We start from the raw sequence: 15000 nt of genomic DNA, 5'->3' as shown, positions 1-15000 counted from the left end.
TTGTTTCTCTTCATGTAGTGTCACAAGTATACTATGGCATGTACAGTATCATGTCAAGAGCCTAACCTTGTAGAATATGAGCAGCAAGTCATCTAGTCGGCCATGTAAATCTCCTGAAGGAAATGACAAGCATTAGAAGATTTTAAAGGTAGTAGACACATTTCCTCCTAGAAATTAGACCATCCATGGCTTATGAAACCAAAATGACTGGGTTCATTGGTTAACTGAGTTAATCAACAGTTAATTAACATTCTCTCCGACATTAATGTTCTGTGTGTGTGTTTAACATTCATCTCAAGGATTCTTGAGTTTGATGAGATGCGTCTCTGACTACAGGGAAGGAGGCCATTGAGGTGAAACAAAGTCTTTTCATTATGTATATAAACAACCGGGAGAAAGAGCTCTATTTTGGGAGCTGAGGGGCTGTTATGTCCTAGATAGTCAGTGTTGTGTTCTAGATAGTCAGTGTTGTGTACTAGATAGTCAGTGTTGTGTTATTGTGTACTAGATAGTCAGTGTTGTGTACTAGATAGTCAGTGTTGTGTTATTGTGTACTAGATAGTCAGTGTTGTGTCCTAGATAGTCAGTGTTGTGTACTAGATAGTCAGTGTTGTGTTATTGTGTACTAGATAGTCAGTGTTGTGTCCTAGATAGTCAGTGTTGTGTTATTGTGTCCTAGATAGTCAGTGTTGTGTCCTAGATAGTCAGTGTTGTGTCCTAGATAGTCAGTGTTGTGTCCTAGATAGTCAGTGTTGTGTCCTAGATAGTCAGTGTTGTGTCCTAGATAGTCAGTGTTGTGTACTAGATAGTCAGTGTTGTGTACTAGATAGTCAGTGTTGTGTTATTGTGTACTAGATAGTCAGTGTTATGTCCTAGATAGTCAGTGTTGTGTTATTGTGTACTAGATAGTCAGTCTTGTGTTATTGTGTACTAGATAGTCAGTGTTGTGTTATTGTGTACTAGATAGTCAGTGTTGTGTACTAGATAGTCAGTGTTGTGTTATTGTGTACTAGATAGTCAGTGTTATGTCCTAGATAGTCAGTGTTGTGTTATTGTGTACTAGATAGTCAGTGTTGTGTTATTGTGTACTAGACAGTCAGTGTTGTGTACTAGACAGTAAGTCTTGTTATTGTGTACTAGATAGTCAGTCTTGTGTACAAGACATTCAGTCTTGTGTACAAGACATTCAGTATTGTGTACTAGACAGTCAGTCTTGTGTACTAGACAGTCAGTCTTGTTATTGTGTACTAGACAGTCAGTGTTGTGTACTAGACAGTCAGTGTTGTGTACTAGACAGTCAGTGTTGTGTACTAGACAGTAAGTCTTGTTATTGTGTACTAGACAGTCAGTCTTGTGTACTAGACAGTCAGTCTTGTGTACTAGACAGTCAGTCTTGTGTACTAGACAGTCAGTCTTGTGTACTAGACAGTCAGTCTTGTGTACTAGACAGTCAGTCTTGTGTACTAGACAGTCAGTCTTGTGTACTAGACAGTCAGTGTTGTTATTGTGTACTAGATAGTCAGTGTTGTGTACTAGATAGTCAGTGTTGTGTACTAGATAGTCAGTGTTGTGTTATTGTGTACTAAACAAAAAAGAACCGTCCTCTCACTGGCAACTGTATTCATTTTCAACTTAACATGTGTAAATATTTGTATGAACATAACAAGATTCAACAACTGAGACATAAACTGAACAAGTTCCACAGACATGTGACTAACAGAAATGGAATATTGTGTCCCTGAACAAAGGGGGGTCAAAATCAAAAGTAACAGTCAGTATCTGGTGTGGCCACCAGCTGCATTAAGTACTGCAGTGCATCTCCTCCTCATGGACTGCACCAGATTTGCCAGTTCTTGCTGTGAGATGTTAACCCACTCTTCCACCAAGGCACCTGCAAGTTCCCAGACATTTCTGGGGGAATGGCCCTAGCCCTCACCCTCCGAACCAACAGGTCCCAGACGTGCTCAATGGGATTGAGATCAGGGCTCTTCGCTGGCAATGGCAGAACACTGACATTCCTGTCTTGCAGGAAATCACGCATAGAACGAGCAGTATGGCTGGTGGCATTGTCATGCTGGAGGGTCATGTCAGGATGAGCCTGCAGGAAGGGTACCACATGAGGGAGGAGGATGTCTTCCCTGTAACGCACAGAGTTGAGATTGCCTGCAATGACAACAAGCTCAGTCAGATGATGCTGTGACACACTGCCCCAGACCATGACGGACCCTCCACCTCCAATCCCACTCCAGAGTACAGGCCTCGGTGTAACGCTAATTTCTTCGACGATAAACACGAATTCGACCATCACCCCTGGTGAGACAAAACCACGACTCGTCAGTGAAGAGCACTTTTTGCCAGTCCTGTCTGGTCCAGCAACGGTGGGTTTGTGCCCATAGACGACGTTGTTGCCGGTGATGTCTGGTGAAGACCTGCCTTACAACAGGCCTACAAGCCCTCAGTCCAGCATCTCTCAGCCTATTGCGGACACTGATGGAGGGATTGTGCGTTCCTGGTGTAACTCGGGCAGTTGTTGTTGCCATCCTGTACCTGTCCCGCAGGTGTGATGCTCGGATGTACCGTTACACGTGGTCTGCCACTGCGAGGACGATCAGCTGTCTGTCCTGTCTCCCTGTAGCGTTGTCTTAGGCGTCTCACAGTACGGACATTGTAATTTATGTCCCTGGCCACATCTGCAGTCCTCATGCCTCCTTGCAGCATGCCTAAGGCACATTCACGCAGATGAGCAGGGACCCTATGCATCTTTCTTTTGGTGTTTTTCAGAGTCAGTAGAAAGGCCTCTTTAGTGTCCTAAGTTTTCATAACTGTGACCTTAATTGCCTACCGTCTGTAAGCTGTTAGTGTCTTAACGACCGTTCCACAGGTGCATGTTCATTAATTGTTTATGGTTCATTGAACAAGCATGGGAAACAGTGTTTAAACCCTGTACAATGAAGATCTGTGAAGTTATTTGGATTTTTACGAATTATCTTTGAAAGACAGGGTCCTGAAAAAGCGACATTTCTTTTTTTGCTGTTTATATAGTCAGTGTTGTGTTATTGTGAACTAGATAGTCAGTCTTGTGTACTAGACAGTCAGTCTTGTGTCCTAGACAGTCAGTCTTGTGTCCTAGACAGTCAGTCTTGTGTTATTGTGAACCAGACAGTCAGTCTTGTGTTATTGTGAACCAGACAGTCAGTCTTGTGTTATTGTGAACCAGACAGTCAGTCTTGTGTTATTGTGAACCAGACAGTCAGTCTTGTGTTATTGTGAACCAGACAGTCAGCCTTGTGTTATTGTGTACTAGATAGTCAGTCTTGTGTCCTAGACAGTCAGTCTTGTGTCCTAGACAGTCAGTCTTGTGTCCTAGACAGTCAGTCTTGTGTCCTAGACAGTCAGTCTTGTGTCCTAGACAGTCAGTCTTGTGTCCTAGACAGTCAGTCTTGTGTCCTAGACAGTCAGTCTTGTGTCCTAGACAGTCAGTCTTGTGTCCTAGACAGTCAGTCTTGTGTTATTGTGAACCAGACAGTCAGCCTTGTGTTATTGTGTACTAGATAGTCAGTCTTGTGTCCTAGATAGTGTTGTGCACTAGAAAGTCAACTTGACATCTGGACACTCACGTCCCCCCCAAAAAACTAAAGGCCTTTAAATGAAATTAACCAACAAGTACAAGACAGTACATGGTCAAATATTGGACAACATAGTTAGCAGTACTGAAAACAATATTGGGGTGGTGGATTAGTTTCCCTCATACAGTGTAAAGTGCTTTGATCATCTGGAAAAGCGCTATATCAATCCAATCAATAAAGATGAACAACAACCTACCACATATTGTGATCTCCTTGGCGTAGGGTGTGGACAGGTGAATGATGTTTGGCATCTGTTTCAGGAGCTTCTTAGTCTGGTGTAACAACTGCAGCATGTATCTGCCATGGAGAGGCTGAAAGAAGAGGAACCATCAGGTAGGACTATAGGTTATTGATCTGTTATTATTCATGAAGCTGCTGTCGTGTCTTTGGGCACCATTAAACCGAAGACATGTTTATCAAAATAACTCCCTGCAATTATTATTACGCGATTAAACTGATTCATCGTTTAACTGTAATTAACTAGGAGATCCGGGCACCAAGGAAAATATTCAGATTACAAAGTTATAATTTTCCTAATATAACTTTCCTATATTATAACATTATATATTATATTATAGTATCTGACCGATTATCTTCTGGTTTAAATGGTGTATTCTTTACCTCGTCAGTCTCATTCCAAACGTCGTAAATTGTTGTATCTGCACAAACCCAGTCTTCACTAAGTCATCCATTCATCAACTGTCTTAAAATCATTTATTTACTAAACAAAGTAATTCACAGAAGGCATACAAACAGTAGTTATCGTCACAAAGAATTGGTAGAGTAATGTGCCCTAGTGGGCTAAACCGGCATGGCGGCTTGTTTAAACAAACAAGAGGGGGTCAGCTGAGAAGACCCTACAGAGTTGATAAATATTAACCATTGATATCCAAACCTTTGCACATGAACACTCACTCATTCGGGAACAATTGCAATCAATATATATTTACGCTCAGTGTGTCGTCGGGATCCTTGTTGGAGAGTTTTTGTCCTGTTGGAGAGTTTTTGTCCGCGTTCTCTCTCTCTCGGTTAGAATGGATCTTTCAAAGCGACATTCATTAATGTGGTTATAGAATGGATGTTTCGTCGGTCTTCGCGTTCAATGATATCAAATTTCTAGCTGCAGACTATTAATTAATATCAAAGACTTGTTATTATTCTGTCGGTATCGATAGTCTAAAAGTTTAACCACGTGGTATGGTTAAACTTCAGTAGACGAATGCATGGTCAAACCTTGGCTCTCTCTTCTGAGGTAAGCTGGTCTAGTGAAAGAACTTCTAGGTGGGGGTTTTATACTTGAACATAGAACAGGCTGTCACATGACGCCTTGTCCTGTCTGTGTCCCTGGGGGCGTGCCGATGACTGAGTTAAGCTTTGAACAGAAATACAATTCTATCACATTAACATCAGTACATAGCCTCTCAACATATTCCAAATAGCTTTAATCTTATTAAATCATTGTATACAACCATTTAGATGCAAGTCCCATAGCTGAGGCTATTATATAAACCTTAGTATGGTAATATGGCAATATTGTCTCTAATGAGTATCACAAAATTGTACCAAGCGGACCAGTTCGTAGCTGGATTCTTCACCAATCTTTTATACCTTCTCCAGAACATAAATGTCGTTCGGTTCCCTAATTCTGTGAGTTGGAAGAATTCCTTTGTCTCGCTATGAAACCCCTCTCTGTCTCAAAACTGGGCCATGAGGCCGGACATTCTCCTTTGGAATTTTACGACCCCTCTCACCACAGCCTGGGTGGGGGGAGGTAGGTAGGGGGATGGTGCATAGAAAACCCAGAGGGCAAAGGGAGGGGGTTCAACTGTGTTCTCTGTACCCAGAGTGAGGGCAACGTCATGACACTGCCATACTGTCCACAACAGCTCCTGTACTCCCTGGGCACATGTTCAGAAAGCAGTCCTGATCTAGGATCAGTTTTTGCCTTTTAGATCATAATGAGTATGATTATATGGACACAGTGAAGTTGATCCTAGACCAGCACTACTACTCTGAAACGCTTTAAGAATACTGGTCCTGTAGCACACAGTGGGAAAAATAAAGTTTGAATTGAATGGTCCGGTACCTGTTGTTCTTTGAATGCAGAGAGCAGGGCGTTGGTGTGAGAGACGGTGAGGGGGAAGGTGAGGTGAGGACCGCTGTAGGACTCAGGAACAGTGATCTGTTCATACATGGTCTGTCTCTCTCTGTCTGACCACGGGTCAACCACTGGGTCCAGCAGGTGGGAGATCAGATCTGACAACATGGAGGATGGAACACACAGGTTTAATAGAATAGAACAAAACAGGGTTAATAGAATAGAACAAAACTGGGTTAATAGAATAGAACACACAGGGTTAATAGAATAGAACACACAGGGTTAATAGAATAGAACACACAGGGTTAATAGAATAGAACACACAGGGTTAATAGAATAGAACACACAGGGTTAACAGAATAGAACACACAGGGTTAACCTGTTAGGGCTAGGGGGCAGTATTTACACGGACGGATAAAAAAACGTACCCGATTTAATCTGGTTATTACTACTGCCCAGAAACTAGAATATGCATATAATTATTGGCTTTGGATAGAAAACACCCTAAAGTTTCTAAAACTGTTTGAATGGTGTCTGTGAGTATAACAGAACTCATATGGCAGGCAAAAACCTGAGAAGATTCTGTACAGGAAGTGCCCTCACTGACCATTCCTTGGGCTTCTTGACTCTCTTTATTGAAAATGTAGGATCTTTGCTGTAACGTGACACTTTCTACGGCTCCCATAGGCTCTCAGAACCCGGGAAAAAGCTGAATGATGTCGAGGCAGCCCCAGGCTGAAAAACATTAGCGCCTTTGGTAAGTGGTCTATCAGAGGACAATGAGACTGAGGTGCGTGCACGAGGCGACCCCATGTTTTTATTTTCTCTCTCTTTGAACTAAAACACGGTTTCCCGGTCGGAATATTATTGCTTTTTTACGAGGAAAATGTCATAGAAATTGATTTTAAACAGCAGTTGACATGCTTCGAAGTACGGTAATGGAATATTTAGAATTTTTTTGTCACGAAACGCGTCGGGCGCGTCACCCTTCTTTACCCTTTCGGATAGTGTCTTGAACGCACGAACAAAACAGAGGATATTTGAACATAACTATGGATTATTTTGAACCAAACCAACATTTGTTATTGAAGTAGAAGTCCTGGGAGTGCATTCTGACGAAGAACAGCAAAGGTAATAACATTTTTCTTATAGTAAATCTGACTTTGGTGAGGGCTAAACTTGGTGGGTGTCTAAATAGCTAGCCCTGTGATGCCGGGCTATCTACTCAGAATATTGCAAAATGTGCTTTCACCGAAAAGCTATTTTAAAATCGGACATAGCGAGTGCATAAAGGAGTTCTGTATCTATAATTCTTAAAATAATTGTTATGTTTTTTGTGAACGTTTATCGTGAGTAATTTAGTAAATTCACCGGAAGTTTGCGGGGGTATGCTAGTTCTGAACGTCACATGCTAATGTAAAAAGCTGTTTTTTGATATAAATATGAACTTGATTGAACAAAACATGCATGTATTGTATAACATAATGTCCTAGGATTGTCATCTGATGAAGATCATCAAAGGTTAGTGCTGCATTTAGCTGTGGTTTGGGTTTATGTGACATTATATGCTAGCTTGAAAAATGGGTGTCTGATTATTTCTGGCTGGGTACTCTGCTGACATAATCTAATGTTTTGCTTTCGTTGTAAAGCTTTTTTGAAATCGGACAGTGTGGTTAGATTAACGAGAGTCTTGTCTTTAAAATGGTGTAAAATAGTCATATGTTTGAGAAATTGAAGTAATAGCATTTCTAAGGTATTTGAATATCGCGCCACGGGATTACACTGGCTGTTGTGTAGGTGGGACGATTTCGTCCCACCTAGCCCAGAGAGGCTAATAGAATAGAACACACAGGGTTAATAGAATAGAACACACAGGTTTAATAGAATAGAACACACAGGTTTAACAGAATAGAACACACAGGTTTAATAGAATAGAACACACAGGGTTAATAGAATAGAACACACAGGGGTTAATAGAATAGAACACACAGGGTTAATAGAATAGAACAAAACAGGGTTAATAGAATAGACGAACAGAAAGAATTAATAGAATAAAACACACAGGGTTAATAGAATAGAACACACAGGGTTAATAGAATAGAACACACAGGGTTAATAGAATAGAACAAAACAGGGTTAATAGAATAAAACACACAGGGTTAATAGAACAGAACACACAGGGTTAATAGAACAGAACACACAGGGTTAATAGAACAGAACACACAGAGTTAATAGAATAGAGTTGTGGGGTTTAAAAATTCCAGTAACTTTCCCCAAATCCCCTGGTATTGCTGCTTACTGCCTCCTGATTCCTGGAATCTTCCAACCGGGATTTCTGGAAGACCTGGGAATTTTAGGTAGGTTACCGGAATTTTACAACTCTAAATAGAGTAGAATCAAACTGAATAGAATCAAATAAAATATAACTTTATTAACACACTAAAACAGGATGTCAAACACATTTGTACATGTTCAGGGCATCTCTGTTTACTCCTCTGGAATAACCTGCTACAGTAGGTTAATGTCCAGCCATAGACACTCCTTTATGCAGACAAACAGGCAGGACATCATAATCAGATGTTGTTATTGAAGAGGATAGCAGCCACACCTCTCTCAGACCCTATCTGTGGAGTGGTCGCTTCCGTCTTCAGAGCACGTCTCTAAACAACCAGTCAGTTTATCATATTACTCTGATCAAAACCACAGAGATCACCTATACTGTAATTAATATTGTAAAAATAGGCAAGATGGTCTGAGCATCATCTCCTGTTGTCTTCAACACTAAAGGGCCTGGCTAATTATCTGCAGCAACGTGTTGTTCTGTACGTGTACAGGCAGGCCCCAGCTGTAGCAGCAGCAGTCACAAGAACACAATATCCCACATTACTACAACAGAGAAAAACAGAGATGCATGCGGATGCGGTTGCTAAGCAACATCTTCACCATAATATGTTTTAGGCATAGGCTATTAATGGATCGGGACGTTTTTTGTTCAGTCTATAAATAATTATGGGCATTCCATTTTTTTGTGCTAGGAACTGACAGTCCAACAATTTTCCTGAAAACATTATAAGAAAATGTTAGTTACCTGGGCCATTCCCATTGAGTTGAGTGACGTTGTCCAGCATGAAACTGAAGAAACTGGAGAGCTGAGGAAGATTCAAACATAGTACTTGGTCATATGGAATACAACTGACTAACAGACTGTGTTGGCCTGCTGGGCTAAAGCCGAGGCCTCTTCAGGTCTCAGTTAAACCCCCTGGGTTCTTCTCCATTACCTGTAGCTGGTTCTGCTCCCCAGCATACTCTATAGACTGGAAGATGTTCCAGGTGTATCTCTGTCTCATCTCTAACCTGGCCATGTAGCGTCTGTACCAGCGCTGGATCAGGATGGCTGCCTTCATAGCTGAGAGGAGGAGATGGAAGATGGGATAAAATAACACTTTAATAACAGCCCTCTGCAGGTAGTTAGCCATATTGAATAAAATAACAGTTTAATAACAGCCCTCTGCAGGTAGTTAGCCATATTGAATAAAATAACAGTTTAATAACAGCCCTCTGCAGGTAGTTAGCAGTATTGAAAACTAATGAAGACATGAGGGAGTCAGAAAACACAAAGATAGAGGCAGAGGCAAAGAGAAAGAGAGACACACAGGATGACCATGGGTATTGACCAATAAGACACTATGATACAGTAAGATTGACCAATAGGACTCCGCAATAGGGGTGAAGTGAGAGGAGGCCTCTTACCCAGTGCGGGGCTGGAAGTGTTCTTGGCCGTCTTGTCTGTAGTGAGGAGTGATTAAATAAAATCATTTATAGTGAGACAGTTCAGAGGGAGAGAGGCAGAATTAACAACACACCAGGGAGGAAAGAGAGAATTAGAAGTAGAAAATCCCTTCAGAGTAAATTCATTTAAACAAGTTTGTCAGATAAAAGAAGAAGTAAAGAAATAAGGCAAAGAAAAGCAGAACATTTTACCAACATCTTGAAAACATTCAACTATAGTAGGAGGGAAAACTACAAGATTTCTAATTCATCAGCTGCCGGCTGATAAACATACTGAATTCTCAAAGATGTCAAAAGGTGCTCTATGATCAAACTGTATATTCACTGGATTCACAATCTACGAGATGTAGCCTGGTCCCAGATCTATATATTCACTGGATTCACAATCTACGAGATGTAACCTGGTCCCAGATCTGTTTGTATTGTCTTGCCAACTACAGTTTTCTGCTATGCCAACCTTAACAGATCTGGGACCAGGTACATGAGTCCTGGGGGAAGACAATCAGAACCATCACTTGTCCCCAGTCTGTCTCACCTGTTGTCAGTCTCCTCCCCTTGTTGTCAGTGGTGACGGAGGTGCCACATCCCATAATGCTAGTCACTACAGGCGTCCAGCAGTCACTACAGACATCCAGCAGTCACAGGTGTCAGTGACCCAAGGGTTCTGTATCATGTAATATTATGTCTGTGGCCATTCTGTTAGGGGCAAGGCAGTATGTCTGTGAATGGAAACAGAGAGGGAGAGAGTCAGACAGGCAGACAGAGGGAGAGAGAGAGAGAAAAGTTGCATACTCCTTGAATCCTCTCTCCTCAAAACCCATTGGATGGGTCCCCAGCGGTCCCTCCCCTCTAACCTTCTCCTTCAATTGGTCCTTAGAAGGAGATGAGAGAGGACGCGAAACGTACACTACATGACCAAAATCATGGGCATTAATATAGAGTTGGTCCTCGCTTGCTGCTATAACAGCCTCCACTCTTCTGGGAAGGCTTTCCACTAGATGTTGAAACATTGCGTACGGGACTTGCTTCCATTTAACCACAAGAGCATTAGTGAGGTCGGGCACTGATGTTGGGCGATTAGGCCTGGCTCGCAGTCGGCGCTCCAACTCATCCCAAATGTGTTCGATGAGGTTGAGGTCAGGGCTCAAGTTCTTCCACACCGATCTCGACAAACCATTTCTGTATGGACCTCGCTTTGTGCATGGGGGCATTGTCATGCTGAAACAGGAAAGGGCCTTCCCCAAACTGTAGCCACCAAATTGGAAGCACAGAATCATCTAGAATGTCATTGTATGCTGTATCATTAAGATTTCCCTTCACTGGAACTAAGGGGCCTAGCCTGAACCATGAAAAACAGCCCCAGACCATTATTCCTCCTCCACCAAACTTTACAGTTGGCACTATGCATTGGGGCAGGTAGCGTTCTCCTGGCATCCGCCAAACCCAGCTTTGTCCATCGGAATACCAGATGGTGAAGCGTGATTCATCAACCCAGAGAATTTGTTTCCACTGCTCCAGAGTTCAACGGCGGCGAACTTTACACCGCTCCAGCTGACACTTGGCATTGCGCATGGTGATCTTAGGCTTGTGTGCGGCTGCTCGGCCATGGAAACCCACTTCATGAAGCTCCCGACAAACAGTTATTGTGATGTTGCTTCTAGAGGCAGTTTGAAACAATAGTGAGTGTTGCAACCGAGGACAGACTATTTTTACGCGCTACAACACTTGGCAGTCCCGTTCTGTGAGCTTGTGTGGTCTACCACTTAATGGCTGAGCCGTTTGTTACTCTTAGATGTTTCCACTTCACAATAACAGCACTTAAAGTTGACTGTGGAAGCTCTAGCTGGGCAGAAATGTGACGAACAGACTTGTTGGAAAGGTGGCATCCTATAACAGTGCCACGTTGAAAGTCACTGAGCTCTTCAGTAAGGCCATTATACTGCCCATGTTTGTCTATGGAGATTGCAAGGCTGGGTGCTCGACTTAATACACCCATCAGCAACAGATGTGGCTGAAATAGGCAAATCCAGTCATTTGAAGGGGTGTCCAAATACTTTTGTATACATAGTGTATGCAATTGAGATGTAATTGAGGCTGTCCCTGCTGAAAAGCCTCCAGTTGAAGCCTAATTGTTGATGTTCACATGTGAATTGGTTAAAATCAGTAAAGGGTTGCCATGGAGGCGCATGTTTGATATAGCATGAAACAAAAAGTCCATTGGGATCAACTATGAATAACCAACATCGCCTCGCTCTCAGCCTCTGTTACAACACCCCAGCAGCAGCTCATCTGACAAACGGCTCTTTAGTAGGGCAAAAACCCGCCAAAATACGCACATAATTGTGTTCTATTAAATTAAACATGTCGCATAAACTAATTCATCCTGCAGTATGCCCATTGATCTGCATGGAGACAAACACCTGTTGCTGTTCACATGTAAAATCTGCCGAGGTGAATATAGTAATTCAATTCCCTACACAGGATGCAATAGCTGATTCAGTGACCAACAGCCTGTTGCCAGTAAACGACAAGTCCAAGCTCATCTAGGAACCTACCTGTTCGTCCTGGACACCGGTTGGGGTGATAAAGATGTCCGGTTGTGCCGCAGCAGAGTCTACGCCAAAATGTGAGTCTTGCACATAGTGTACGCTTCCCTAATCAACACGCGTCACGCACGGCGAGGAACAAAATCGTCCATTTGATTTCCGCTTTCCCCACGCGTCGGAGTTGGCTATGGTTGACTGAGTTTGGCGCACATCTGCGCCCCTGACAAGACAAGCAAATGCATCAATTATGGTCATGCCTTTCCCCGCCCCTCGAAGTAATTGGACTGCCATTAGAGGCGCGCATACCGCGTTAACATTTCATTATACAACCTTCAGGTGCGCTTTTTGTTTTACACATTTAGTGGTGCATTGATTTGTTGGAATGACAACAAAACGAGTAAAAACAAAGACATCTTTATTAAATATACATAAAATTCAAAGTGTTCATAAGACCATTCAGGCGCCCGGTTGCCTGGCATATTTTCTCCCCTGTCTCAGCCGTGCCATGGCAGTGTGGACCTCTAGTTGGGTGATGACTTTCCTCCTGTTGAGCCGTGACAGGCGGGCGGCCTCGGAACCGACCAGACGGACCAGCACCCTCCGTGGGCAGGTAGACTCGTTCACCAAAAAACGGTCCATGGTGGGGATGCCGTCACCCTGTAATAAAACATTTAAAGTGATTTCTTGTAGGTTTCCGTCCCAAACCTAAATGTAACGCACCCGAATCTAACAGTTAGCTGGTTGATACATTTTCAGGTTAGTTACGGAGGTTGGATCAAATACCTACAGCAGGGTAGCGCTCCAGGAATAGGGTTGGCGAGCCCTGTGACATTCATTTACACCAAATAACTAATTAATGCCAAATGTGGCCCATTATTTCCAACCTCTCTCCGGATCTTGTAGATGAAGGTAGAGTAGGCCTTGTTTTTTCTCTTCTGCTCTCTGAAGGGTTTCTTCGTTGTTCTGCTAACAAAGACCTTCATTGTGTTTTTCCTTTGGATTGTCTTATAAAATGTTCAAATTTACAATGACCTTTTTATAGGCCTATGACACCCACTTTGGTGTTATGAAGATTGAATTCAGGCTTGGGCAATTTATCTATGGTGTGCACCTGTGCTGTTCACGCCTGGCTGGGTCACTTTTAGTTCCAGCATTTTGAAACGTTTTGACACGTTAACCCATCTGACCAATCGGAGAACCTATTTATCTTTATAAATAAAAATGGTACTTCCTGTTAAGTTGAACCCACACACACACTATTCCCCTTATTCTGCAAAGAAATCATTTCCTAAACTAGATAACCCCAAATGCCTTGAATACACCTTCTGCTCCATGATATGGGTGACAGGGTATAGCAGCTGGGCCCCTTCAGGGCAACTAGCCATTAGGACCACGCTCTGGTACATTACACATTGCATTACTGTATCCTCATTGCATTTTCCCAACTGGCCCTCAACAGATGAGGGAGGGACTTTGTGAGGAGATAAAGGGTATTACTGACCATTAGTGTCCTGTGGATTATCATAATCCTTCCCTGGTGCTATCAGAGAGGCTACAGTATAGTGCTTCAGTGTGGTCCTGTCACTGTGTAGGCATGAAGATGGAATCCCATGGACACTGTATTCTGTTGGCCCTCCTGCTTGTGTCTAACGGTATGTTCGTCTCTTCTTTGCCTTTGTCTTCCCTCATTATGTCTTTGTCTCTCTGGATGGTGAGCTTGATCACAGCAGGACCTCAGAGTGTAGGCTTCTACAGTGGGGTGGGTTGAAATGGTTGTACCGGTTTAATATACACTGTCAAATATTTTCATATACTGGTTGATTGGTGGTGGGTGAATACTGAAAGAAACGTATTGGTGGTGGATTGAATACTGAAAGAAACGTATTGGTGGTGGATTGAATACTGAAAGAAACGTATTGGTGGTGGATTGAATACTTAAAGAAACGTATTGGTGGTGGATTGAATACTGAAAGAAACGTATTGGTGGTGGATTGAATACTGAAAGAAACGTATTGGTGGTGGATTGAATACTGAAAGAAACGTATTGGTGGTGGATTGAATACTGAAAGAAACATATATTGGTTGATTGGGCTCCCGAGTGGCGCAGCAGTCTAAGGCACTGCATCTAGAGGCCTCACTACAGACCCTGGTTTGATTCCAGGCTGCATCACAACCAGCTGTGATTCGGAGTATCATAGGGCGGCACACAATTGGCCCAGCGTCGTCCGGGTTAGGGTTTGGCCCGGGGTAGGCCGTCATTGTAAATAAGAATTTGTTCTTAACTGACTTGCCTAGTTAAATAAAACATTGAAAAAAAATGGGGGTTGGATTGAATACTGAAAGAAACAAATGTGATTTTTCTTAGGTATTTCTGTTATAAATAGGTGGATTGTTCTAGTTTTACTGTAGCAGTTATGTGACTAGTTTCCCAACATTCAAATCCCTCACCAGGCTACATGCATCACTGGATAATGTGCTGGATTATTTGTGGTCTAGTAGTCAGACTGTGGAATGGACAGACTGTACATGTATGGAATATGAGAGACTTGTTATGGTTGGAAAGTGTTTCTGTCTTTACATGTAATGTTCTGTCTCTGTGCTGCGCTGGGGGTCTGTCCCAACAGTTCTAATCCGTGTACACGCTCAGGAGGTAGGTGGAATCAAATCTAGTGATTGATCATCAAACATATTGATAATGTAATGTATGTGTGAACTGACTGATGTCCTCCAACCTAAGGCAGAGGTCTTCTCCAGCTCCAGTCCTGCAGAGCCTCTGGGTGGGCCTGCTTTAGTTCACACCCAGCTGCAAGTAGTTCTCCAGGACCTGAGCTAAAGAACCCTGCCCTGGCCTTAGAGACAAATGTTCCATCTCTCCCTCTCTGTGTTTCAGGGGGAGGAAGTGACTGAGACATGGACAGGACGAGCCTGTAAGTGTGACTGT

At 42.8% G+C, this 15000-nt stretch overlaps 2 protein-coding genes and 1 long non-coding RNA gene across 4 annotated transcripts in view; 1 reads left to right on the top strand and 2 right to left on the bottom strand.

The window, feature by feature from the left end:
- Window positions 1-9128, bottom strand: part of ppef1 (protein phosphatase, EF-hand calcium binding domain 1) — a 32764-nt gene extending 23636 nt beyond the window's left edge. Inside the window, exons 1-5 of the mRNA XM_082963308.1 lie at window positions 9003-9128; window positions 8813-8873; window positions 5713-5882; window positions 3823-3937; window positions 67-113 (exon numbers count right to left, since the gene is read on the bottom strand). Of these exons, the coding sequence (XP_082819434.1) occupies window positions 67-113; window positions 3823-3937; window positions 5713-5882; window positions 8813-8873; window positions 9003-9128 (519 nt within the window). The remainder of the gene's footprint in view (window positions 1-66; window positions 114-3822; window positions 3938-5712; window positions 5883-8812; window positions 8874-9002) is intronic.
- A 350-nt stretch (window positions 9129-9478) lies between these two features.
- LOC145861383 (uncharacterized) lies at window positions 9479-12268 on the bottom strand. The gene is made up of 3 exons (XR_014381147.1): window positions 12069-12268; window positions 10049-10232; window positions 9479-9510 (listed from the first exon to the last, which is right to left on the bottom strand). It is a non-coding gene; the product is annotated as an uncharacterized LOC145861383 (long non-coding RNA).
- A 1294-nt stretch (window positions 12269-13562) lies between these two features.
- The window catches only part of LOC106572425 (retinoschisin), a 12580-nt gene continuing 11142 nt past the window's right edge, over window positions 13563-15000 (top strand). The window contains exons 1-3 of one of the 2 annotated variants that reach the window (XM_045699513.2): window positions 13563-13711; window positions 14684-14709; window positions 14950-15000. The exon at window positions 14950-15000 is cut by the window's right edge and continues 73 nt beyond it. In XM_045699513.2, the coding sequence (XP_045555469.1) occupies window positions 13654-13711; window positions 14684-14709; window positions 14950-15000 (135 nt within the window). In that variant the 5' untranslated portion in view covers window positions 13563-13653. The remainder of the gene's footprint in view (window positions 13712-14683; window positions 14710-14949) is intronic. The other variant, XM_045699514.2, reaches the window with a different exon arrangement.

The sequence above is a fragment of the Salmo salar genome, chromosome 17, assembly GCF_965601325.2.
Source record: "Salmo salar chromosome 17, fSalSal1, whole genome shotgun sequence".
NCBI lineage: Eukaryota > Metazoa > Chordata > Actinopteri > Salmoniformes > Salmonidae > Salmo > Salmo salar.
The sequence above is the reverse complement of the archived record's forward strand: the minus strand, read 5'-3'. Positions and strand labels throughout refer to the sequence as shown.